Source organism: Podarcis bocagei (genome assembly GCF_964188305.1).
Source record: "Podarcis bocagei genome assembly, chromosome: 16".
NCBI classification, from domain to species: domain Eukaryota; kingdom Metazoa; phylum Chordata; class Lepidosauria; order Squamata; family Lacertidae; genus Podarcis; species Podarcis bocagei.
In genome coordinates this window covers 32,182,705-32,206,407 of record NC_138142.1, presented here as the reverse complement: position 1 = coordinate 32,206,407, position 23,703 = coordinate 32,182,705, and the positions used below count along the sequence as shown (strand labels likewise).

The 23,703-nt window shown below is 46.9% G+C and overlaps 1 protein-coding gene and 1 long non-coding RNA gene across 2 annotated transcripts; both read right to left on the bottom strand.

Moving 5' to 3' along the window:
• Window positions 1–396: 396 nt before the first annotated feature.
• On the bottom strand, window positions 397–18,242 carry CATSPERZ (catsper channel auxiliary subunit zeta). The gene is made up of 14 exons (XM_081173406.1): window positions 18,142–18,242; window positions 17,966–18,027; window positions 16,163–16,211; window positions 14,557–14,606; window positions 13,618–13,657; window positions 11,412–11,452; window positions 10,308–10,347; window positions 9,527–9,570; window positions 8,511–8,556; window positions 6,436–6,493; window positions 4,914–4,999; window positions 3,514–3,567; window positions 1,883–1,949; window positions 397–590 (listed from the first exon to the last, which is right to left on the bottom strand). Exons 3-14 carry the CDS (start codon window positions 16,193–16,195, stop codon window positions 490–492), a joined length of 660 nt encoding a protein of 219 aa, XP_081029532.1. The 5' UTR covers window positions 16,196–16,211; window positions 17,966–18,027; window positions 18,142–18,242; the 3' UTR covers window positions 397–489.
• A 2,880-nt stretch (window positions 18,243–21,122) lies between these two features.
• On the bottom strand, window positions 21,123–23,491 carry LOC308575029. Its single transcript, XR_014002674.1, has 3 exons — window positions 23,175–23,491; window positions 22,367–22,430; window positions 21,123–21,749 (listed from the first exon to the last, which is right to left on the bottom strand). It is a non-coding gene; the product is annotated as an uncharacterized lncRNA (long non-coding RNA).
• Between the last annotated feature and the right edge of the window lie 212 nt (window positions 23,492–23,703).

The window sequence follows — 23,703 nt, the reverse complement described above, 5'->3', positions numbered from 1 at the left end:
CTGTAGTCTTGTCCTGAACTGCTTGAAATCTGTGGTGTATACACAGCCGGACAACAACAGCTGAATTCTGCACCCAATTCCATATTCTCTTCCCCTCCTTATTTATTTTTAACTGCCTCTGCTCGGGTTTTTGTTTTTTTTGTAGTAATCATAGTTAGCTTGCCTGTACCAAATCATTGCTTAATGATTGTGATCAGTTTCCAAATAATATCTGCATTCATTAAGTTACTGTAAGCAGCTCTGTGAAGACTTATGTGAAAAAACATGGACATAAAATATGCAAATTGAATCTAATGCTGCACTCTCACAGACTCGCAGCACACACGCTGGTCCTGTGCCCTCCTTTGCTGCCCCAGCCCACAGGGCGGCGGGGAAAAACCACAGGATGGGGCGGGATGAAAACACATACACATTTACTTGTTCTCAAGGTGGTTTCAAGGTACTGGTGGGCAAAGGGTAGGAGGGGTGTCGTTTGCACAGCGTCTTCACTCAATGAACTCTTCTTCCCTGCAACTGGAGGTGAAGGTGTTCCACCTGCTGCTCCATCTGGATGGTGAGAGGGTGCTCTGATCCTAATTTTTTGTGGTAGTCTGAGGAGGGGTGGTAGAGGGGGAAGAGGTTACTTTTACATGCCACACATTTCCGCAGTTTCTACCATCACAATATGGCAGGGTGCATAAGTGACCTGAGTCTCTGGGACCTTGCCCTGCCTCTCATGAGATGAGCCTCCTTGATCAGGCCAAAGGATCATCCATTCTAGCATTGCGAGAAGCCTGCAATTTGGACCTGAGGGCAGCAGAAACTCTGCTCACCTGTAACGATTCCCAGCAGCTGGTGTTAAGCAACATATGAGAAGCCCGCACCTCTGTAGGAACCTCACCCTCCATGATCATGAGAATATAAAAAGAGCATTGCTGCCGAATCAGGTCAGTGGCCCACCATGCGTCCTCTTTTTCCCAGGACACGTCCTCTTTTTCAGGGGCAAAATTCGAGACAAATTGCATTCATTTGCTTTGAATAGCCGCCATAGTATAATAGTGTCCTATTCTTTATCTTCAAAATATGGCAACCCTAAATTCTAGTCCCACATCCTATTCTCACAGTGGCCAATCGGTGGTTCTGCTCCTACTTCCAGGGTTGTTTCCAGAAAGCTATTATGGGAGGCAGGGCCAGTGCTTGATGCCATGAATGCTTTCCTCTGGTGTCCTGCAGGGCTCCATCTTGTCCCCATGTAATCTAACATCTATAATTCCCCTCATACAGCTACAATTCTGAGAGCAAATCCCCTTTCCCAAGGAACCCTAGGCATTCCAGCTATCTGAGCAGAATTGAGGTCTCCTAACAACTCTTAGCAGCCTCAACAAACTGAAGTTCCCAGGATTCTTTGGGGGGAGCCTTGACTGATTAACGTGGCATGCTGCTGCTTCAAACGTATGGTGCAGATGGGGTGTAAATTACAATGATCATTTCTGAATTTTGTATCTATACGTATACAGTGGTACCCCAGGTTGCATACGCTTCAGGTTACATACGCTTCAGGTTACAGACTCCGCTAACCCAGAAATAGTGCTTCAGGTTAAGAACTTTGCTTCAGGATGAGAACAGAAATCGTGCTCCGGTGGCGCGGCAGCAGCGGGAGGCCCCATTAGCTAAAGTGGTGCTTCAGGTTAAGAACAGTTTCAGGTTAAGTACGGACCTCCGGGATGAATTAAGTACTTAACCCGAGGTACCACTGTATATTAGTATGAACACATTTTACAGAAGTCCTCCCACTTTGGGGTAGGGGGACAATGTATAAGTGGAGGCTTGACTTCAAGAGGGATATATGTCCTTGTGATCACAAAAGCAGGCTAGACTTGCAGTACACAAGCCTTCTCCTCACCAAACAGGGTTTCCACTAAGATGTCAAACACTTCTTCCTCCATCACTTCCTGCAGTGGCATGGGCATCTGTGGAATGGGGAAGTGAGCAAGGGATTAGGGAGATACATTTAAAGTACACACAGAACCCCTCGACCACCGCTACCATCACTTCAAGGTGATATTCTGCTTACTTTTTAAATTCAACCATTTCCCCCCACCCCTTGTGATTTAAAAAAAATCTAAACATTTTGAACATTTTAATAATAACAATGGTTTTATAATTATGGTAATTAAATGATTATGTATCATAATTGAATATTGCATTTATTCATCTCCAGCTTTGTAAAGGGTCTTGAAGCGACTTATAATTGTAAAAAAAAATACAAGTCCAAAGTCCAAAAGGAACATTAAACAGAGGGCTCATCCAGACTTCCTTTGGTGTTGTGTTTCTAGGCACAGGTCTGGGCTTTGCATGTCTGAATGCCAGGGGTTGGGGGGTTGCGGGGGGGTTGGTCCTGGTGCTTCCCCCGGGAAAATCCACATTTTGCTGCTGGATCAGAGCAAACGGCAGTCAAATTTGAAGCAGATTGCCATTTGCTCTGATTCAGCAGTAACGTGCAGGTTTTCCCAGACAAAGTGCTGGGACAAAAAAGGCCACTTGGATGCAGATCTGGAAAACATGGAGCTGTGCCTAGAAAGCACAGAGCAAAGGTACCTGTGGGTCAGCCTCCAGGGAAGAGGCAGGGAAGCCTTTTCAACCCAAGATCCACATTACCATGTGTGCAACACCTTACAGGGGCCACATGGTACTGGTGGGTGGGGCCAGTGGCATATGTAACTTTTACCTTTGTACACAGTAGGCTAGTGAAATGCAGAAGTGGATGCAGCAGGAGGCAAAATGTGGGTGGGGCACTGGATGCAACATTTATTTGTGTACAGCAAACTTCTTTGTTGTTGTTTAAAGGTAAAGGGACCCCTGACCATTAGGTCCAGTTGTGACCGACTCTGGGGTTGTGGCGCTCATTTCGCTTTATTGGCTGAGGGAGCCGGCGTACAGCTTCTGGGTCATGTGGCCAGCATGACTTCTGGCGAACCAGAGCAGCGCACGGAAACGTTCTTTACCTTCCCGCTGGAGCGGTACCTATTTATCTACTTGTACTTTGACATACTTTCGAACTGCTAGGTTGGCAGGAGCAGGGACCGAGCAATGGGAGCTCACCCTGTTGCGGGGATTAGAACCGCCGACCTTCTGATCGGCAAGTCCTAGGCTCTGTGGTTTAACCCACAGCGCCACCCGTTGTTTACATCCCCCTTAAACAAAAAGCCAGAGGTTCCCAAAAACCCATACACACCTCTCTGTTTACCGTCCAGGCAAGCAAGAAGGCATTGTTTCAGACAGGCGACAGTACTCTTAACAGAGTGCAACACAGACTGTGGAGAATGCTGAGGGCTTGATGGAAAGGCCTGGAGGGCCACTTTTGGCCCTGGGCCTGAGGTTCCCCAGCTCTGCTCTAAGGGAAACATTCAAAGTGTTTTGAGGCCTATACTTCTCATCAATAAATAACACCACCCAAAAGTGAAGTGGTGTTATCACAGGTCACGGTGTTCCTTGCAATACAACTGAAAGGTCGAATTGTTGAAAGAGGCTTACAGATATTTTGGTGTCCCGCTCATGTTTCACTAGCCTTTGCTTGTAAATTTTATCCTAGGATGAAAGGAAAAGGACCAGTCAGTTACGGATTGGCAGCTTTCCCCCTTTTCAAAGCCATGCATCAATACCCAGAGATTCCAATCCCTACATTAGATATAGGTTCTCTTTGTCAATCCCACCACACTCACAATATCTCAGCTACATCAAATCCAGAGAGCAACCATTCTCCTTCCCCCACCTAGCGATGGAAGGATTTCTCTATTTCAGTTCTCTCTGTTTCTCATTTTTTCCAATCTTAAATCCAGTTCGCCACATTTTGCAGCAATCTTCAGGGGCTTGTTTGCATATATATATATATATATATATGAATGACAACTCACCAGCATTTTAGTATGAAATTCTTCCAATAAACACATTTCTATATGCAGTTTGGACTAATGCACACGTTTTTACAAACAATTTCCCTCTATCTAATGCATTCTTGTATGTCCTTTTCATGAATACATTTGTTTGTACGCTGACTTTCCCCTAATAGAAGCATTTTTTGCAAACACTGGTTGGAGAATTGCACTGCAAAAATTCAGGTAAGCGCAAGCTTTGAAGGAGATCCGTGCTTCAGTTTGTATATTGTTCTCAGAAACAGCAAATTGGATAGATTTGTATTTAAATGAAATCAAATTTCTCCCCCATCCCTCCTCCCCACCTTGAATCTGGATGACAGATTTTGCCGCCTGAGGAAGAAAACCCAACTGTGGCCTTCCCCAATGGCGTTAAATATCGAATCTGCCACCAGTGAGCGGCCTCTGTTAACAAGGGTTGTCTGTTTAAGAGCACAGTCCATCTTTTTCCCCTTCCCTCTAGAGCAGGGGTCTGCAACCTTTAAGACAAAAAGAGCCACTTGGACCCATTTCTGAAGAAGAAAAAACTGGGAGCCGCAAAACTCGTCATTATAAAAATAACTTTTTTGTCATTTTTTTATTATTTCTTTGTTTGACCCCTCAGAATTACTCCTCCTCATAGAAATAAACATTAAATTAACAAGTTACCTTTTTGTGTGTGTTCTTCACTCCCCTTCAAAACAGTGACCAGCGTACATGCCCCCTTTCAATGCAGTGACCAGCGTACATGCCCCTTACAATGTAGCGGGCGGGCGGGAAGGTGACGTCGGGACGGTGCGTGACTAACGCACGCACCGCCCCCATGCGACGTCACAGCCAGTACAGCGCCCGCAACAGTGGAGAGTGTCGGGGCGCACAATGCGCCTCCTCCCCTCGCTAGTATCCGCCCCGGAGCCGCGGCAAAGGTGTAAAAGAGCCACATGCGGCTCCGGAGCCGCGGGTTGCAGACCCCTGCTCTAGAGGAACCCATTGCTCCATTGTCTTAGCTGCATCTACACACACCTGAGTAAGCTGGCCCACGTGATACCCATGTTGGTGGGCCATCTTCCAGTGGCTTATTTTTTGCCCCATGTTCCAGACAGAGCTTCCTGTGTGAAGTGAGGAAACAAGGCATAAGAAGCTGAACATAGGGTAAGGACGGGCAAACATGTCCATTTTGGTTTCTCATTATTCCAGTCTTAAGCTGAGTTCTCCACATTCTCCTCATCAGTTCACCAGCTAGTTTTTGTGTTTTTCATCCTGAAAATTCACCAGTGTTTTTAGTGTGGATGTCTCCTAATATACACAATTCCCACACAAACTTCAAATTTCCATAATAGGACATACTCGGCCATGAAACTCACTGGGTGATCTTGGGGCCAGCCACAGTCTCTCAGCCTAATCTACTTCACAGGATTGCTATGATAATGAAATGGGGAGGAAAATAACCATTTATGCCGCTTTGTGCTCCTCAGAAGAAAAGTGGCATATAAATGCACACATGACCCTAGATATGCATTTTTCTCAAATCCATCAAAATCAGGGGCATGGTTGCTGGTGACAAGAAAGGGAGCCTTTTCTGTGGCTGCTCCCAGATTGTGGGATTTCTGCCCAAGAGCAGCTAGACTGATTCTCTCCTTGTTATCTTTCACCAGCAGGCTAAGACCTTCCTGTTCAGACAAGCTTTTGAAAACTAAGATGCAGACAATGCTAATCACTAGGTTGCTGTAAGCCACCCATAGTGGGGTATAAATATAATAATTGATGGGGAAGAAGAAGAAGGAGGAGGAGGAGGAAGAATATTGCTGCCAGGGCAATCTATCTTTTATTTGCTGGTTCTAAATGTGCTTTGTTGTATTTCAACTAATGTTTTTAAATCGTTTGTTTTCATTAATTTGTATAAAGTGTTAAGATGCTGAATCCCAACTTGGGAGAAAGGCAGGATATAAATACCTTAAATAAATAAAATTAAATAATTGAACACATTATTTGACGGGGATCTGCATGTCAAAATTCAGAATGCAGAAGGATGGCTGAATTTGGGTTCATCTATTGTTTCAAGTCCAGGATGAATGTGCCCTAAAGCACTGGTAGATTTTCAGGAGAAGTCTGGGAGGGGCAGGGGCAGGCCCATTCACTTATCTAGGGGCCCTTCTCAGCGGCAGAGCAAGCAGATCGGGCACCTGGGGTGGCACATGTGCCTTGTGCCAGGGGCAGGGCCAGCTGCCTGTGGGGCGGGGCAAGCTGGGGCAGGACGCTCTGTGGGGCCTCCAAGGAGTCTGCCTGCCTCCTCCCACTCAGCCACTCTACGGCTGAGGGGGAGGCGGTGGGTGGACCATTTGGGGCAGAGTGGAGCCTGCAGGTGACCAAGCCACCATGTCATTCCCAGGAGAGACGCATGGCTCGGGCACATTGCAGGCCCCGCAGTGAGTGTCGCCCAGCATTTTGTCACCCCCCTCAGTGCTGACACCTGGGACAGCCTGCCTCTACCGCACCCCCTTCCTCCGCCCCTGGTCCTTCTCCCACTCCGGTGATACAACCTCACCTACAGTTGAAGGCAAGGATCCACCCTTCTCTGTGCCATCCTTTGCAGCTGCTTCAGCCTGTTGGGCAGGAGTTTAAGAGTTTAGGAGCAAGGAGAGGAGGTAAAGAAATCTGTTAACTAAAAATCACTATATAGGTAGGGCTGCCATACATCCAGGTTTCCCTGGACATAGGATTCAAGCAGAATTTTCAAAAATTGATAAAATGTCCAGGAAAACATGGGCATATGGCAATCCATGTTGGAAGTCTTGTTTTTTTGGCAAATATCCTTAAAAATAGCTGGAAAATGTCAAGTTTTCTGGAGATTTTGCAACAACTCAATAGCTCAACAACAGCAATAGCTCAACAACTTCTGTGTCTGAATTTTCAGTTTTTGAAATATGGCTACCCTAATCCAGGTCAAGGCAGACCAACATCAAAAAGACAGCTACAACAACATTTAGCATTTGCACTAGTTCACTCATAATGTTCAAAACACTTCACAGGTCTTACCTCCAGTGTGATATTTCCAAGAACCATAGAAGACAGGTCAGTATGATTAGCCCCACATTGCGGGGTGAGGGGTGGCTGGCCTAATAAGGCCGCTGCCCTACCCTCACTTCTAGATGAAGTACTCTGACTCAAGTTTCTGCTTCTGCCAAATTATTTAACACAGAAATTTGAACGATACATAGGCAAGGCGGGGGTTAAAGGTACAGCAGGCACGGGCATAGCCAGAGGGGCAACTGGCTCCCCATCAAGTAAATAAATAAAAAAAGACTTAACTAAAAGTAGAAATTGTAGAAAGATTTTGACATTTTCCTGAGCACTTGGGGCCAAAAGAAAGTACCGGTAATTTAAAACAACTGTTACTGAGACATTTCATTCTAAATCTGCTAGGCAGACAGAAGATGATGACAGGTGGCCCACCCTGGCAACATACCGTAAATCCTGACTACGCCCATGACAGCAGGTGAATTGTGAGCTGAGATAGATGTTGAGCCAACAAACTACCTGCCCCCGTCTCTTTCCTTTGAAGAGCGAGGCAGGTCCCAAGCTTCAATGTGGCAAGCTTTTGAGCACTGGCATCATGTGCTGATGATCATCTGTCCCCATCAGCTGTCTCTAAAGGGCTTTGAAAATGGTTCAGTATACTGTATTGAATTATATGTTGCAATTGCCTCAACCCGTGCCTGCTGTGTTCACTGCCACCTCCTCAAGTTAGGAAGAGGCAGCAGTGGATGCCACATGGCTTGCATTAAAACTTAGCATGCTCAAATATATGCAGAGGGACCACTATTGATCCCTGTCCTTCACCTCCTATGCAACTGGCTCGGTCTATAGCAGGGCAGAGCAGTCTTTCCTATTGGGCTTACTGACACGTTGCACCAGGGTGCTGGCTTCTCAGGGGCACTCCAGCGAGTGGGGGAGCTGTGCGGCTTTGCAGGAGGCCTCCCCTTTCCCTGCATGCCCGCTAGCTATGCCCTGTCAACCATATGGTTGGCAGGCGTGCAGCTTCCTTCCCAAGCCTCCGCAGGAGGAGAGCGATCCCTGCAGAGGCTTGGGGAAAGGTCGACAACTCTGGAAAGGGGGGGGCAGAGGGATCTTTGAACCACGGCGCCGGATATGTTTAAGACGGCCCTGTAGCAGGGGTCCCCAAACTTGGGGCTCCAGCTGTTTTTGGATTACAGCTCCCATCACCCCTAGCTAGCAGGACCAGTGGTCAGGGATGATGGGAATCGTAGTCCAGCTGGAGACCAAAGTTTGGGAAACCCAGAGCTAGGCGAACCAGTATTTCGACTTGGTAGAAGACAGTTTCCTATGTTCCTGCCATACAAGGACCCATTCAAGGCCGGCAAAAGCCCTCAAGGATGCCAGCCTAGATGTGCCTTTGGTCTGATCCAGTCTTTTCTTCTGTTTACATGCTACACCAGGCTTGCCTAGAAGGGCCACACATAACCATCCTACCAGCACGATTTTCATGGGCTTGGTGGCCACAGGAAATGCCTAGTGTCACACTCTCTGGAGGCTGGGTCCAAGCAGCAGGTGGACAGTCCTCTTGAATACCAAAAGCTTACAGTTCTCTGCACTCCCTACCTTCCTTTTTCCCTCAGGAGAGGTCTCAAAGGGCACTGTCTTGCTACTGCAGGAAATGATGAGGAGGAGAAAGATAGATCCAGGGTTAGAGTTGACAGGCTGTAGGAGAAGGTTCATAGATTATGGGGAGAGGGGAGGCAAAGCCACCTTTGGTCAATGTTGTGGTGCTAGAGCACTTGCTCAGCATGCAGAAGATCCCAGGTTCATTCTCCAGCATCTCCAGGTAGGACTGGAAGAAACCCCCACCTGAAACCCTGGAGAGGCAATTGTAGGCAATATTGCACTAGATGGACCAACAGTGTGGGCCAATGGGGTAGTTGTTTGGGGTGGCAAATTTGAGGAGGCGTTGCATTGTGACTGGGGAGAGATAGATAGGAGGAGGACAGAAGAGCCTCCCTGTTCCTCTCTTCAAGAGGTACCAGCTCCATGCCACCCCTGGAGTGGCTCTTACTCCTTCCAGAAAGGCCACCATATTGTGAGAGGTGAGTTTGTACACAGCTCTCTCATCTCCAGGGGCAATAAATATTTTCTGCCCAGGGGCAAGGGACACAATAAATACTTGTGGTCTCTAACTCAGTGTAAAGGATATTATTTTGTTGTGCCTACAAAGGGAATTATCTTTCATTATTATTTATTCATTAAATTTGTGTATCTCAGGACTCCTCTCTGTCTGAGTCTGCGCTCATAACTGCGACTCTCAGCCTCTACACCCCCCACAATTGCTCAAACCATCTGCTTCTAGCACCTCCCAGCTCGTCCCTTCCCCAGATTGCTCCCCAGTGTCCCACCACCATGATCCAGGATCTAAGTTGCTATCTTCTGTGTTCTCCCGGGGGGGGGGGGGGGTTCTAAGGCAGGCAGCTCCCACCACTCTTCCTCATCCAGCCAGTCCTTGACACTTGAGGAGTTCGCCCTCCCTGCGCCCTGTGCTTTTTGGCAACACTGGCTGGCGCACCTCTGCCACAAATTTGAAAGTAGGTGCAGCATTCCAAGGTCACCCTCACTTGGATTCATACCTTGAAGAATGGAGGTCCGTTTTCTTTGACTCATCCTTCTCTTCCTGCAGTGACATTTATAAATTAGAGGGTGACTCTCCAGCAAAAAAAAAAAAAAGGAATTTAATCAAGGCAAGACTTTGAGAGCAGGAGGGGTCTCCCCTCCAAAGGGCTGGCTTATCGTATTTTGAAGTGAATGAAGCAATACACGCACAATATAAAGCAGAGGTGATGAACCTGGTGCCCTCCAGGTTTTGCTGGACTACAACTCCCATCTTCCCTGACAACTGGCCAGGCTGGCAGGAGCTGATGGGAATTGAGTGTCCAATGATATCTGGAGGGCCACAGTTTAGCCAACATGGGGCTCATAAGACCATAAAAGCACAGAGTCTAATATTAGCCAACTGCATCACTCATCTCTATCCCAACCAATGGATAATTTGGGCAAAAAAGAAGAAGCAAAGACCTGATACCATGGAATCAAAGAGTTGGAAGGAACCCTGAGGATCATCAAGTCCAACCTCCTACAATGCAGAAATATGCAGCTGTCCCATATGGGGATCGAACCTGCAACCACACTCTAACTAAGCTATCCAGGCATATTCCCTTACACACTTTCTCCCTGTCTGCCACCCAACACATCTTAAAGAGATGGAGGGTCCAGGTAAGCACCTTGGAAAATTACAACTATTGACCTTCAAAGTGCCTCCCCCCACCCCCAACCCCACCCCGGCCAGCAATCCAAATATGCTGGGCAACCCACCATTCAGGGATGAAAGATAAACAAGAATAAGTGGCCTACCTCATCTTCAGATAAATCCTGGCTCAGGATCTGAGTTAACCTTTAAAACAGAGAGAAGGTCCTGTTCAGAGAAACATCCTATTTTCCAAGAGAAAGCACACTGGGAAAGAGGTGGTCTACAACAGAAATTTGAGAGGATGGCTTGTCTCCTGTCTGTCAAGATACCTCATAATGTTCACTGATTGCCTTTTCCTGGCCATTCTTTTGAAATTGTGAATACCTTGACTCCAGCATCCATTTTCACAGATAAATGTATAGATATCTGCTCTTTTGACAAGTCTGCTTGGAGAGTTATCAATACTTGTTATAGCAGTTTCACAAAGGGGAGTCTCGTGAATAATGTGCTGCTTTGTGACTGGAGGAGACTTGAGGCTGACTAGGGGTCAGACATGGCTGCTTTATTGCTCTCTGTACTAGTTCAGTGCAAGTTTTACTGGTAAAAGTGTAATTTCACTAAGAAATTGGTGGATTCACCGAGAAATAGGGCTAAGTGAAAATAACCACTGTAAATAGGCACATCTGGATACTAAGTCACCTTTTAACTGAATTATGTTGCAAAGGCCATTTGCAGAAGGGCTCCGGGCTCTGGCAATCCACGCTATGCCACTGTCCTTCCCTTCTGCCCCCCCCCCAGCAATTCCACTGCCACCGTGCACCAAACTCACTGGGAGATGGGGCGCTTCCTCAAAATATTGCCGCTTGGCTTCTCCACCCCTGTTCTGGGGCAGGGAACTGATTGGCAACATGGCACTCAGGAATGCCCCAGCACTTGCTGAACTTGGCAGGGGCCTGGGCGCTCCTCAAAGCATTGTCGTTTGGCTTCTCACCATGGTTTTGGAAGATGATCAGCAGCACCATGTAGCAGAACGCTTCCTTCTTGGTGGCAGAAGTGATGGGGCAGGCAGAACACCACCTCTTTTACTTCCACCACCTGAGATGGGTTTCTTCAGTCCACCTCATGGGTGGGATGACTCTGCTTATACTGAACACATATGGAAGGGCCACAAGCTCCCTACCCCTGCCCTTGGTTCTTGCCAACATTTCTGCACATTGCCATGGATTTGAAAGTACCCACAGTGTTCCAGAGCATTTCTGCTTTTGTACCTTGAATCTTTCAGGGACAGCTGATGCTTCATTTTCATTTGCTGCAATAACAGGGATACATTAGAAGGCACACTATGCTCCACCCCAGAAACTGCTCCCTGCATCATCATCATCATCATCATCATCAAATTAAATTTATATCCTGCACTTCCTCCCAAAGAGTCTACAAACAATCACACACGCTCACAGGTAATACTTTCAAGGTTGCCAGGAACAGAAACTTTCAAATGCCTGGGCAACCAGGAATGTTTCATAATTCCTCCCAAAAGTTACTAAAGAGAGGGGAGGGCATCCACAAATGGGGAACCATCACTGAAAAGGCCCTATCATGGGCCAATGCCCGCTGGGCAGCACTCAGCAGTGAGGCAGCACCACCAGGGTATCCCTTCTGGTCATAGGGCTCAAGGTGGATGATATTGGGAAAGGCACTCTCTTTTGCTAGTACTAATATTTTTAATTGGGCCCCATAGTTCACTGGCAGCCAATGCATCATTTTCGGGGCTGGTGACAAAATGGTCCCACGGAGCTGCCCCACTTGCCTATCTAACAGCGGCACCCTACACTAGCTGCAGCCTTCATATAGTCTCCAAGGGCAGCCCTGCACAGAGTGCATTTACAGTAGTCCAGATAGGAGGTCAGCAGAGCATGATCAGCTGAAGCCAGTACCCAACTCTGTGAACGTTCACTAAAGCCTTCAACTGTTTGGGATCTGAATCCTTGAAGGACTATCTGCCTTCCCATGAGTCTGTCCACACACTGTCTGGTAATTAGGGTGGCCTTGCTCTCTGAGCCTCTGCTCCTGAAAAGGTGGAAGGCAGGGAAATGCAGAGATATATACTTTCTCTTCAGGGGCACCTAGGCTGTGGAACTCTCAGCTCCATGAGATATAGTACATTACTTTCCAAAGCACATTTAGGGATAATCTTTTCTGGACATGCTTTTTATGGGGGGGGGCGGGGAATGCTTTTTAGGAACTGATTTATCTGCAGTTAACTTTGGATAATATTGGCTTCTGATTTTATTTTATTTTTATTTTTTTAATGCTGCTTTCCTTCTGCAGGTTTTTGTTCCATGGTTTTCCTGGTGTATGATGAGATTGCTTGAGGGTCTGAAAGTCCTACGCAGCATGGAAGGAGCAGGATACGAATTCTAAATCACACACACACATGCACCCCCCACCCACTTCCTGTCTCCCAAATCTCTCTATATTGTATCTTTTGCAACCTCCAGCTTGCAACCCCACTGTACCACTAAGTCACCATGTGTCCATAAGGAATACCCTTGCTAGACCAGAGCAAATGGCAGCCGAGTGGTGAAGATAAACCTAGCTCTTGCTTTTGACACCTGTGTTTTCAGGACCCCCCCCACACACACACACACTCCTGCAACTGTCATTATTGTGTGTGCAGTATATTTTTACTGATTTTTTAAAAACCCTAAACATAAAATCAATGGCATAATAACAATAATTTTCATAACCAAGTCAGAAATTGTATCATAATAAGGATGGGGAAGAAGGCAAAGAAAAACAAAGAACAATCACTGGGCAAATGTAAGAAAACCCACAATCTTCAGGGATCATATCCAGTAAGAATAACAAAAGAAACTTGATTTATATTGCAGTTTCATGAAATGGGGGTACAAAAAATATATGAAAAGGTATGTAAAGAGAAAAATAACAAAACGAAAAGCTTCGGATTAACCACGTTGACTGTTATTTGTTTTCAGAGTTTTTAATTCTGGATTTTAAATTGTTTTAACTTGCCTTGGAAACTGATGGTCAACAGCAAGTAATAATGTTGTTGTTGTTGTTGTTGTTGTTGTTAGTCCTTCACCTGGCTTGCCTTCTTGATTTTTAAATGAAAAGGCAGAGGTGTCTGGTGCATATTGTGACTGGCAGGGCACAATGCATCAGTAGATAACACCAGAGCCAATGGCAGGCACTGACTGAGCTAACTAATTCTAGCTTTGACCCCATCTTCCTCCTCCCTGATGGGTTATACAAGGGGCAACGCTGAGACTAGGAAGGAAGAAGCTGACTGATGGAGCCACCTCCCACGGTCAGGTTCTAAGGAGGAAGGCAGGCAGGCAGGTGGGGACTGGCTGAGAAGTTGGTGGGGCAGGGCCTCCTTTGCTTTACAGCATGTCAAGGGATCCCATGGTTCATGGATGAGAGTGCAGAACAAAGATAAATTGAGATGCCTACCTGGGTGGTGGGCAGCTCGGAGCTGAGCAGTTTAGCTACCCTTTAAGAAAGAAAGTAAGTCCAGGTCAAAAATCTGTCCTGTTGCCCAAGAGCTTCCATCTCTATTGTGGCCAGTAGAGTTGTAGCAATTTCAAAAGTTCAGGGCCCCCTACATGATAGTCACAGTCACGTCCCCTTCTAAAATGATACAACCTTCTAAGATTATACAGCAATCTTATAATCATACAATAATAATACATAGGGGTCCTTCTCCTAGATGGAGAGTGGAGTTCCATAGGGGTTTGGATGCCTCCTTCCAGCAACTCCTGCAGCCAAGATGGTGCCAAATGTATTGATTTGCTTTGCTTTGGAAAATATCAGTGTGGCCAAGAGAGAGGTCTTGTTGTCTGGGTAGTCCAGGACCTCCATACACACTGCCAAGGCTCATGTCCCAGAGAGAACAAATAGGGATATAGTGCAATGATTCATGTGTTGTCTTTAAGCTAGTTCTACTATTTTCTGGGCACACATACAGGCAATGGTTGTGCTCCAGTATCTTCTTTTGGAGTGAATTAAGTTGACTTAAGTTGTGTTTCCTTTTCATGGTACGTAACAGAACTTGCACACCATTCTCTGGAAACTAAAGCGCCTTGGGATTTCAGTCTTCCTAAATGCTTAGATTTGGAGCCTATATAGAACGATTCTTCCCCAGTGTCCTTCCCACGCCACCTTCTCCAGTGGAGCCAATCCTCAGTGGCTGACTCTCCTTTCACTCTGATTGGCGCCAATCAGCACAAAAAGTGACAAGGCTGCTTCCCAGTAACTAAGGAAGCTCCCCTTTCATGCTGATTGGGAGATACCACAGGGAGGCTTTGTTCTCCCCTAATGCTTTTGGCACCCCTCCCGCCCCACCAGATTTGAAAGTGGTTGTACCAGCCCATGATTATCCCTGTTTCATACCTTGGATGCATATTCTTTCTCTTATACTTTTCTGGCACATCTGAAGCTTTCTGCAATAACATTTATAGATTAGAAGGGACACTCTATCAAGAGTTAGCTCCACCCCACCCCTCAGTGACAAAACCCACACAATTTGGCTCACTCTCTGCTATGGCAAAATTTCAAGTAATGAATTACATTATTCCACACCTTTCCCAATGCATATTGGTGGTGGTGAACTGAAAACTATGACAGTGAATACAAGCAAACATTGGCGATCCTCCCCGCCCCAGTTTCTCTTTTCATTTGAGTTCTCTGACAGCCCAACCCCTCACTACAGCTTGTCTGCTCCCTCAACCCCAGTAAATGCAGCACAGAGCCATATGAGTGGTCCTCTTCTCAAACCTGCCCATCCCACTACAGCTTGTCCCTTATAAGTCCAGTATTGAGCTCCACTATGACCTTTGCTCCCCACACCCCAGAAACTCAGAGCACATTGGGCCTTGTCTGCACATGACAATAAACTATGGTTTGCCTCAACATGCCTCTCCCCACTACCTTGGTTTATTTCTCATTTGCTGTTCATGGATTGCTGGGGGGGGGGGACAACATATGAAGGGGAAATGGTGGGGTCACTACCATCCAGAAGCACAGTTCACTGATGCACAGTCAAACGTCCCAGAATAAAAGACCAAGAGGTTAAATGCAAAGGGATGGGGGATTATGTAGAGCAGCATTCCCCTCCATGGCAGGGAGAAGTATTAGGGAGGTTCTTTGAACCTATGAAAGAAACAGGATAACAGGAACCCTGCCATTAAACAGAGCAGTTAGTTACTGAGAGCCAGTGTGGCATAATGGTTAGAGTGTTGGCATAGGACATGGAAGAGCAGGGTTCAAATCCCCACTCTGCCATGAAGCTAACTGGGTAACCTTGGGGGACACTCACCATCTTTTAGTCTAACCTAGCTCACAAGGTTGTTGTGAGGATGAAATGGGGAGGAGGAGAACCATGTACACCACCTTGAGAGCCTTGGAAGATAAAGGTGAGATGTGTGTGTGTGTGTGTGTGTGTGTGTGTGTATATATGTAAATAAACAATACTGAGCCTATAAATGAGAGAGGAGCTTTTGATCTCAACAGAGACAGATGCTCACCAGGTATTTTGTTTTTGTTTTTTTTAAGAAGCAGCACCCTGAGGTTCTGAAAGCATCCAGGAAGCTTAGGGATGGTGGGGGTAGTAAGTAAACCCTCAAATTATGATCCAGGTTTGGACAACGTTGGAGAGTTTTTGCCTAGATAGGATGTCTCCTTGAACTAATACCTCCTGCTTGCCTGGAGGGAGGACAGAGAGGGGGGTGAGAGTGTGTAGGTAGAGACTAGCCTACTGTACAAAGGAGCTTTCTTTGCTCCACCCACTTTGGCCTCTAGCCATGCTCACCTGTGGCATGTAGCTCCACAAAAAATTGCTTAGAAGGGAACACTGAAAAAGGAGTTCCCCACTTGTGTCTTAAGGAGATTGGCAGAGCCTCCAGGTCAGCCCCTGGCATCACTCCCTGACATTTAAAGGTGCTTTAGCTTAACATTCAACAGTGATGGAACCAATCAAGATTTGAATGCACAGACCTACCAATTTCTTCTGGAAAGTAGGAAGATCCCGCATGATTCTCTGAGTTAACCTTGAAGAAAAAGAGACGGCTCAGGTTAAAGTCACACCTTGTTGCTTGGGGAAAAGTGGGGACTAGTCAGGTTGGGCCATCACTGTTAGGGGCAGTATGCCTGGTGGGGCTGCCACCTGGGGGCTTCTGCTGCCTGAGGTAGCCACCTCAAGCTGCCTGGCTCTGGAGGCAGAACATAGCCATTGTGGCTGGTAGCCCTTGATAGCTTTACTCTCCATGAATTTGCCTAATCCCCTTTTAAACCCATCCAAATTGGTGGCCACCGCTGCCTGTCGGGGGAGAGAATTCTATATAACTATGCACTGTGGGAAGAAGTGCTTTATTTTGTCTGTCCTGAATCATTCAGCCCAACCCATCTTGAGATTGTTTCAACTACCTTGGAATTGTGTGTGTGTGTGCTTGTGTAAAAAGCATTAATGAACTCCATAAGTGGTAGGTTCCTGATATGATAATCCCTGGTGGCAGGGGAGTTATCCCCAAAATTGTATTAGTGCTGACTGGCTAAAAGCCTGTAGCTGTGGAAACTGGTCTGCTTCCCCTGGCACTGCTAATGGTTTGGCTTTTAAGGCTGTTTCAGGAAACATGGATGCTAACTGGAGAGAGGGCGAGACTGTGGGCCAGGATTAGTTTGCTCTGACCCTGCCCGATGGACGCAGGAAGGGAACTGTTTGTTGAGTGATGACCACATGGAATTTTAATTTGGGCATGTCTGTGTCTCCATGGTCAGAAGCAGGGGTAGTGGAGGACAGTCCATTAGGGCAAATGGGGCATTGCCCCACCAACCTCAGTCTACCAACAGCCAGCCCCCACCGGCCTGCCTCCTCACTTACAACCACTCTAGGTGGCAATGCCACCAGCCTCCTCTTCCTTAGCTTCAGTTGCCCTTGTGAAATTTAGCAGGGAGGATGAGGATGGAGACAAAACTAGAATTAGTTGGCTCCACCTGCCATTGGCCCTGGCGCTGCCACCTGCTGGGCCCCCTGTATTCCACCCTACCAGTCCCCAATGGGCAGGATCCATGACTGAGCACCCAATGGCCACCTTCCTGCAAACGCTGCTGGAGGGAGTTTTTAATTCCAAATCAGAGGGAGTAGTAGCCCTTCCCCTTGTCCGGAGAACTCTTGGGTTTCCTGGGCAAGGCGAAGGGTGAGGCTCGGGCCCTCCTCTGAGCTTTCAGAAGCTTGGCCTTGGATGGCCCCTGGATGGAGGCATGTGGCAAACCCAGGAGCTGCCTCTGGGGCTGTTGAGTGTCTGAAGCCACTGCCACTGTTGCTTTTTAGGGCGTGCAGTACTTGCCTCGCTCCAGGTGCTGGCAACCCACGCTATGCCACTGCCTAGATGGAGCAATTATCTGACTCAGCAGAATACAGTTTCCTACATGTCTATGTTCCTACACTCTGGGAGCTTCCAGACAGCCTGTTTATTGGGCATTTATCCTAGATTGTTTGCCCGGAGATTAGACAATGCTGTCTATTTAATGAGCATTCTTTCCCATTTGTTTGTGCAAAGGTTAGACATTGCCACAAAGCAACTGTTATTCCACACATGCCAGTGCACTTCTCTTATTTTAATAAGTCCCGTCTTTGGGGGAACAAGATTTGTCACACAAGAGCTTCCAATTGCACAACCTCGATTTGCTGGGATGTGAATGCACCCCACCTGGAAACTAGAAAAGCTCTTGAAGTATTCTCTCCTATGTCAATCAGGTGAGTTAGTCATTGCACAGGGCTTGGTGTGTGTGGGGGGGGTCTTACTTAGCAAAGTAACCAGGTGGTCCAATTTCCTCCAGCGGTTTCTCTCCGATCTCTCTTATTTTCTGTAAATTGAAGTTTAAAAAGTTTTAAAAGCACACCCAATGTGCACTCTCAACCCAGCCTCTTATGAGAACCAGAGGTGATGGGGAACTCCACTTCTTGCCCAGCTTTCTTACCTCTTTGTGTTTAGCCCACAAGCTTCCAGCACTAGATGGTCTGAAAGAGCAGCAAAAAAGTGGGGGGAGAGAAAAGAAGCAGAGTTCAGGTAATAGAAAGTACTTAGGTTGTGTGTGGAAGGAGGCCAGTGGAAAGTCACCCACTTTGCATGCAAAAGGTCCCAGTTTCAATCCCTAATGAATCTCCAGGTAGGGTTGGGAAAGGCTTGCTGCCTGAAACTCTGGAGAGCCACCGTCAGTCACTCTAGACCAGGCATGGCCAAACTTGGCCCTCCAGCTGTTTTGGGACTACAACTCCCATCATCCCTAGCTAACAGGACCAGTGGTCAGGGATGATGGGAATTGTAGTCCCAAAAACTTCTGGAGGGCCAAGTTTGGCCATGCCTGCTCAAGACAATACTGAGCTAGATGAACCCAGTGGTCTGACACAGTAACAGGTAGCTTCCTAGAACTTAAGAACTGCATTTGAAGGGCAGTGCCGCAGATCAGCAGCAAAAGCATCTGTTTTGCATGCAAAGGATCCCAGGTTTAATAACAACAACAACAACCCATCCATCTGCCAGGGGTTCCCCAGCCATTCGGTGTTGCCACTTCCAGGTAATGCAGTATTTGTCGAACGGCTTGGCACCCAAACAAATCGGCTCCAGAACACTGCAAACCCAGGAATGTTCTGGTTTGCGAACATTTTTTGGAAGCCAAATGTCTGACTCGGCTTCTGATTGAGTGCAGGAAGCTCCTTGGTTTTCAAATGATTCCAGGAGTCGAAGGGACTCCTGGAACAGATTAAACTTGACAACCAAGGTACCACTGTACTGGTAATATAAGAATTAGGAATTCAAGGTGTATATTTTTTATTTTAATAATGTTGCAGTATTTTGCTTTTAGTTAGAATTCATGAAAGAAAAGGTTTGCTTTCTGTGCGACGGTTTTGTAGGCCTGCATTTCACAACCCTATGCTCTTTCGGTCCTAAGCAAGAAATCTTATCTAGCCCTGTGAGCCCTGAGAGTGGCACAAACACAAGGTCCCCCAGGATGTTATTCTAAGTCTACCACGTGTTAATCAAAAATCCTTGAAGTTTCCTGAAAGATAGAAGGAGGAATGTCAATAGAGACGGATCATGAGCTAGGTTGCCAGGGTAACGTGTGACGTCCCAAACCTAAAATGGTCAAATGACCTAGGCATTTCTGGTCATCACAAGCTAATTAGGGGGTGAAGCTGATGGAATGGAGCCATATGTGTTTTGCTTTTCATGACCTGTAGCCCTTCCTGACATAGGTTTGAGAATGTTTAGATGTTTTATGATTCTTTGCTTGCTGTGTTTGAACTACTATATAAGGTTTTGTTCTGATGTGCCTTGGGACAGACCTTTTTAACCGGCTCTGTCCTATTGCAATAGAAATAAACACTGGGTCCCTCGTGGATGATGGACTTGAATTAGTTCCCTTGGTTCCATGGTTTATTTAAAAGGTGGTACCTCCCCTAGGAAGGCAAGCGGGTGGCGCTGTGGGTTAAACCACAGAGCCTAGGGCTTGCCGATCAGAAGGCTGGCGGTTCGAATCCCCACGACGGGGTGAGCTCCCATTGCTCGGTCCCTGCTCCTGCCAACCTAGCAGTTCGAAAGCACGTCAAAGTGCAAGTAGATAAATAGGTACCGCTCTGGCGGGAAGGTAAACGGCGTTTCCGTGCGCTGCTCTGGTTCGCCAGAAGCGGCTTAGTCATGCTGGCCACATGACCCAGAAGCTGTACGCCAGCTCCCTCGGCCAATAAAGTGAGATGAGCGCCACAACCCCAGAGTGGGCCACGACTGGGCCTAATGGTCAGGGGTCCCTTTACCTTTACCTTACCTCACCTGCGTAATGAACAAGGTGGTATAGAAGTGAATTCTTACCACACTGGGAAAGCCTAAGACCTTTGAAAGCCCTTGCCAGTCAGTATAGACTAGACAGACCAATGGTTTGACTCAGTATAAAACACTGTTAGAGCCAGGAAGGGAGTGGGGGATCAACTGTGTATTGCAAAACACTTAGCACCAGTCATATGCAATGGCACATACCTTTCCAGGAAATTGGGGTACATCCAGTGTTTGCTGGTGACAATGCAGGGCAGCATGTGGTCACAAGGAAAAGTGCCCCAAATTATTGGCTTGCTTTCTCCACCCACCCACAATTGCTTGGAGCTTGGAGTTACTTGAAGGAAAGGCACTCTCCGCATACAAACCATAAATCGATAGATAAAATCAGAAAGTACAGAGTTGTCTCCCATCAAGTAGACGCCTTCAAGTCAATAGACTTTAGTTAGTTGGTACATTCCTCTCCGGTCCTGCTGCCTGCTGCACAGGCTACCCAAGGCTAAAGCTTACATACACCTCCGTTTGCCCTCTGACTTCCCCCCAGGGAAACCTGATCTCTAGCTCTGAATCGGAACAAACAGCAATGGGGTTTCCTGTTTGTTTCAGTCTAGCACTAAACAAGGGAAAGTGGAAGAGCAAAGGCAAAGCCACTCGGACCTGTGCCTAGAGAGTGCACTTGGGCTTTCTAGGCAAGGGATAAGCAGAAGTGTGGACATGCCCTACTTCATGGTTTGGCTAAGTGTTGTATCCAAGCCTGTGGTTTGTCTTGAGCCAGACAAATCACAAGCTGGGACCAAGGTTTGTTCTATGGCATCTCACTTGTGGTTTGTTAGTTTGGGGGAGAAAAACGATGACCCCAACTGGCCTCAGATGCAACGCTGAGCCAAACCATGAGTGAGCCCCGGGAAGTGTGGCAACTGTAGCACTGGGGGTGGGGGTGGGTGAAATGGTCGCAATCTTTACTCCGGGAACTTGCCTGTTTGCTAGTGCTAAGCCCGTCGTTGCTTTGCTTCCATTCTCATTTGGGAGTAGGGCCATTATTATTTTGAAATTTATTCCAAGCCAAGCATCACTTTGATTTTTCAGTGTAGGAGGCAGAAAATATCTGAGACTCCCAGCACTGCAGGCAGGGGGCAGGTGTGTGTGTGTGCATGCACTATGCGGCGATGCTAATCTCTACATGTGGGACAGGTTGAGGCAAGCTGGTGCTTTTTGGGGAGGGTTCTCTTACCCCTCCTTCTCCATCTCCTCCTCTTTGCTTGATAAAGAGCCTAGTTTCCATCTGACCTTCTCTGAAGATTCCTCTGCTTCAGCCTGCGGTGATTCACTGTCCCTGCTTTCCTGGGTCTCAGTTTCCTCAGTTTCCTCCTGGGTGTTCTCTTCTTCCGTTCCCTGCTTGGACATCTCCCTCATCCTGCCTTTCCCTGCTTCATCCCATGATGAGGAAGGCTCACTTTCCACCTTGGACCTTCTCTTTGCCGAGGCTTTTCCTACTTCACGCTGAGGTGATTCACGCTCCGTATCAGCCTTGGACTTTGTCTGAGCTTTCTCTACTTCATTCTGCAATGCTAGGCCTCCCTTCCTTTCCTTGGACTTCTCTGTCGCCTTGCCTTTCTGTACTTCATCTTGAAAGGCTGGACTCCCCCTTTCTGCCTCCTCCTGCTTCTCAGCTAAGAGCTTCGCCAATTCGCCCTGCAGTACATTATCCGCTTCTTTCCTGAGGGCCTTCTCCTCTTCTGCTAGCTTCTCTGTACCAGCCTGTAATGTCAGTTAGGGGGTGAAATTCATTTCAGTTCACATTTCAAGGCAAACCTTCCTAATCTGCACTTTTTGAAACAATACACAAACTGAAACACAGCCATCCTTCAGAATTTGCACTTCTCCAATTTTTGAATCTTTTTTTTGTTTTGGGGTTTTTTTTGCAGGTCTATAGGAACTTACCTCCTCAGTCCCACCCTTCCAAAGCGGGGGGGGGGGGATGCTGGGGGGTGTTGCTGATTTTTTTTGTTTTTTGGGGGGAAGCTATGCCACTGCCACCTTCCCCCTGGGGGGGGGGGAGAAAGAAAGAAAGAAAGAAAGAAAGAAAGAAAGAGTTGAAGTTTAAGTTGAAAAATGTGTCCTCTCTCTTTGTTTTTGGTAGTTTACAAAAAAACAACAACACCCAAACAACTTTGGTTAAAAAATTAAAAAAAGCTCAATAATTTCAGAACTTTGGGGGTGCCGGGAATTTTACTTTTTGAAATATGGCCTATTTTCAATAGAAGATTTTTCTTCAAGAAGCTTAGGAATAACCTGAATACAATGCTCAAATCAAGTTCTTTTTAAGGGGAAGACAAAAAAAGGAATCAATGCCTAACCCCACCAGTTCCAATTACCTGCTCTGTTGTGCCTGTAGAAGGCTTCTTCACTTTCCTGCTGCTTCTATCCATTAGGAAGCCTCTTGGGGGGGGGGGGAGAGAGAAAAAAAGAGAGAGATGAGGACCTTCCGTTATGACCCATGAGCATTTCCAGTGGGTTCTGCCATAGGCCTTCATTCCCTTTCTACCAAACATTTTACTTCTGTGGTCCCCTCAATTTGACATGGTTTGCCTAGCCACCTTTTTGGGCCAGTGCACATTCTGAGAAAATGCCGTGGGTACCAGTCCCAAAATGGTTGCTCTCTCTATGTAGCATAACACAAAATGGCTGCCTTTGGGAGTGTGGCATAATAACCAATTGGCTATTCCTCCTGAGAGACCCCACATGCAACATGGACAGGATTGGGTTGCTTATGGGCAATTCCTCCTGAGTAAATCCACCAAAAAGGGAGGAGTGGGCAAAGTCTTCATAAACCCAACGGAGAGGGGTTCTCACATTTTAGATTTATGAGGCCCAGGACCAATCACAAAATGACGTTGTGGGCCAAAGCCAGTCACAAAATGGCGACAGATGGAGGCAGAGTTTGGCAGAATCTGCAGGCAGTTTACTCACTTCTTTTTTTTTTACTGACACTAAACTTATCTTTGGAAATTATTAAATTCTTTGCCGTGGCATTTTCCTTGCGGCAAGGAGTTTCGTAGCTCAGTTTCCCTCAGCCTAAGTACAAAGGTGTTTGGGTAGTTTTTTTAAAAGCTCTTTAGACGCTCTGGGCCCTTTCAAGCTTAAATATTCTTATTGCTGGGAAAGCGTCTTCGCCTCTCTCACCTCCACCCCTGTGGGGTAGAATAGGACTTGAAAAGACTGCCTCTTCTTCTCCAACAAGAAAAAGAACAGGTCCTTTACAATATGGCGAACGCCACACAAGAGAGCCATTCAGCGCCATGGCAACAGAGAACAACAGATCCTTCCCGGGTTCCAGTCGTCTTCCTTCCCTCCTTTGCAGTTGCTGGTTTCTATTTTAAATTATACAGGGCTCTTGTTCCTCTCATAGCACCCAAGCACAGGTTGTGCGTGCAACCTGTGCCTTTAAAGCACATGTGAAGCACATAATTTCTCTCAAATAATTCTGTCCTTTACTCCACACAATTCATGGCAACCTTTTAACAAAATACAGTGCCAAGGATTCTTTTGGGAGGGAGGGAATGTGCTTTGAATGTTCTTTAATGGAATAGCGCGTACCCAGAGACGCAGAGACATTTCAGGACTTGGAGCAGGCGTTGGTGCCCACCAGGACTTCCTATAGCGCCTGCAAAGGTTTCAGGAAATCAGCCCTAAAAAATCTATAGCACATAAG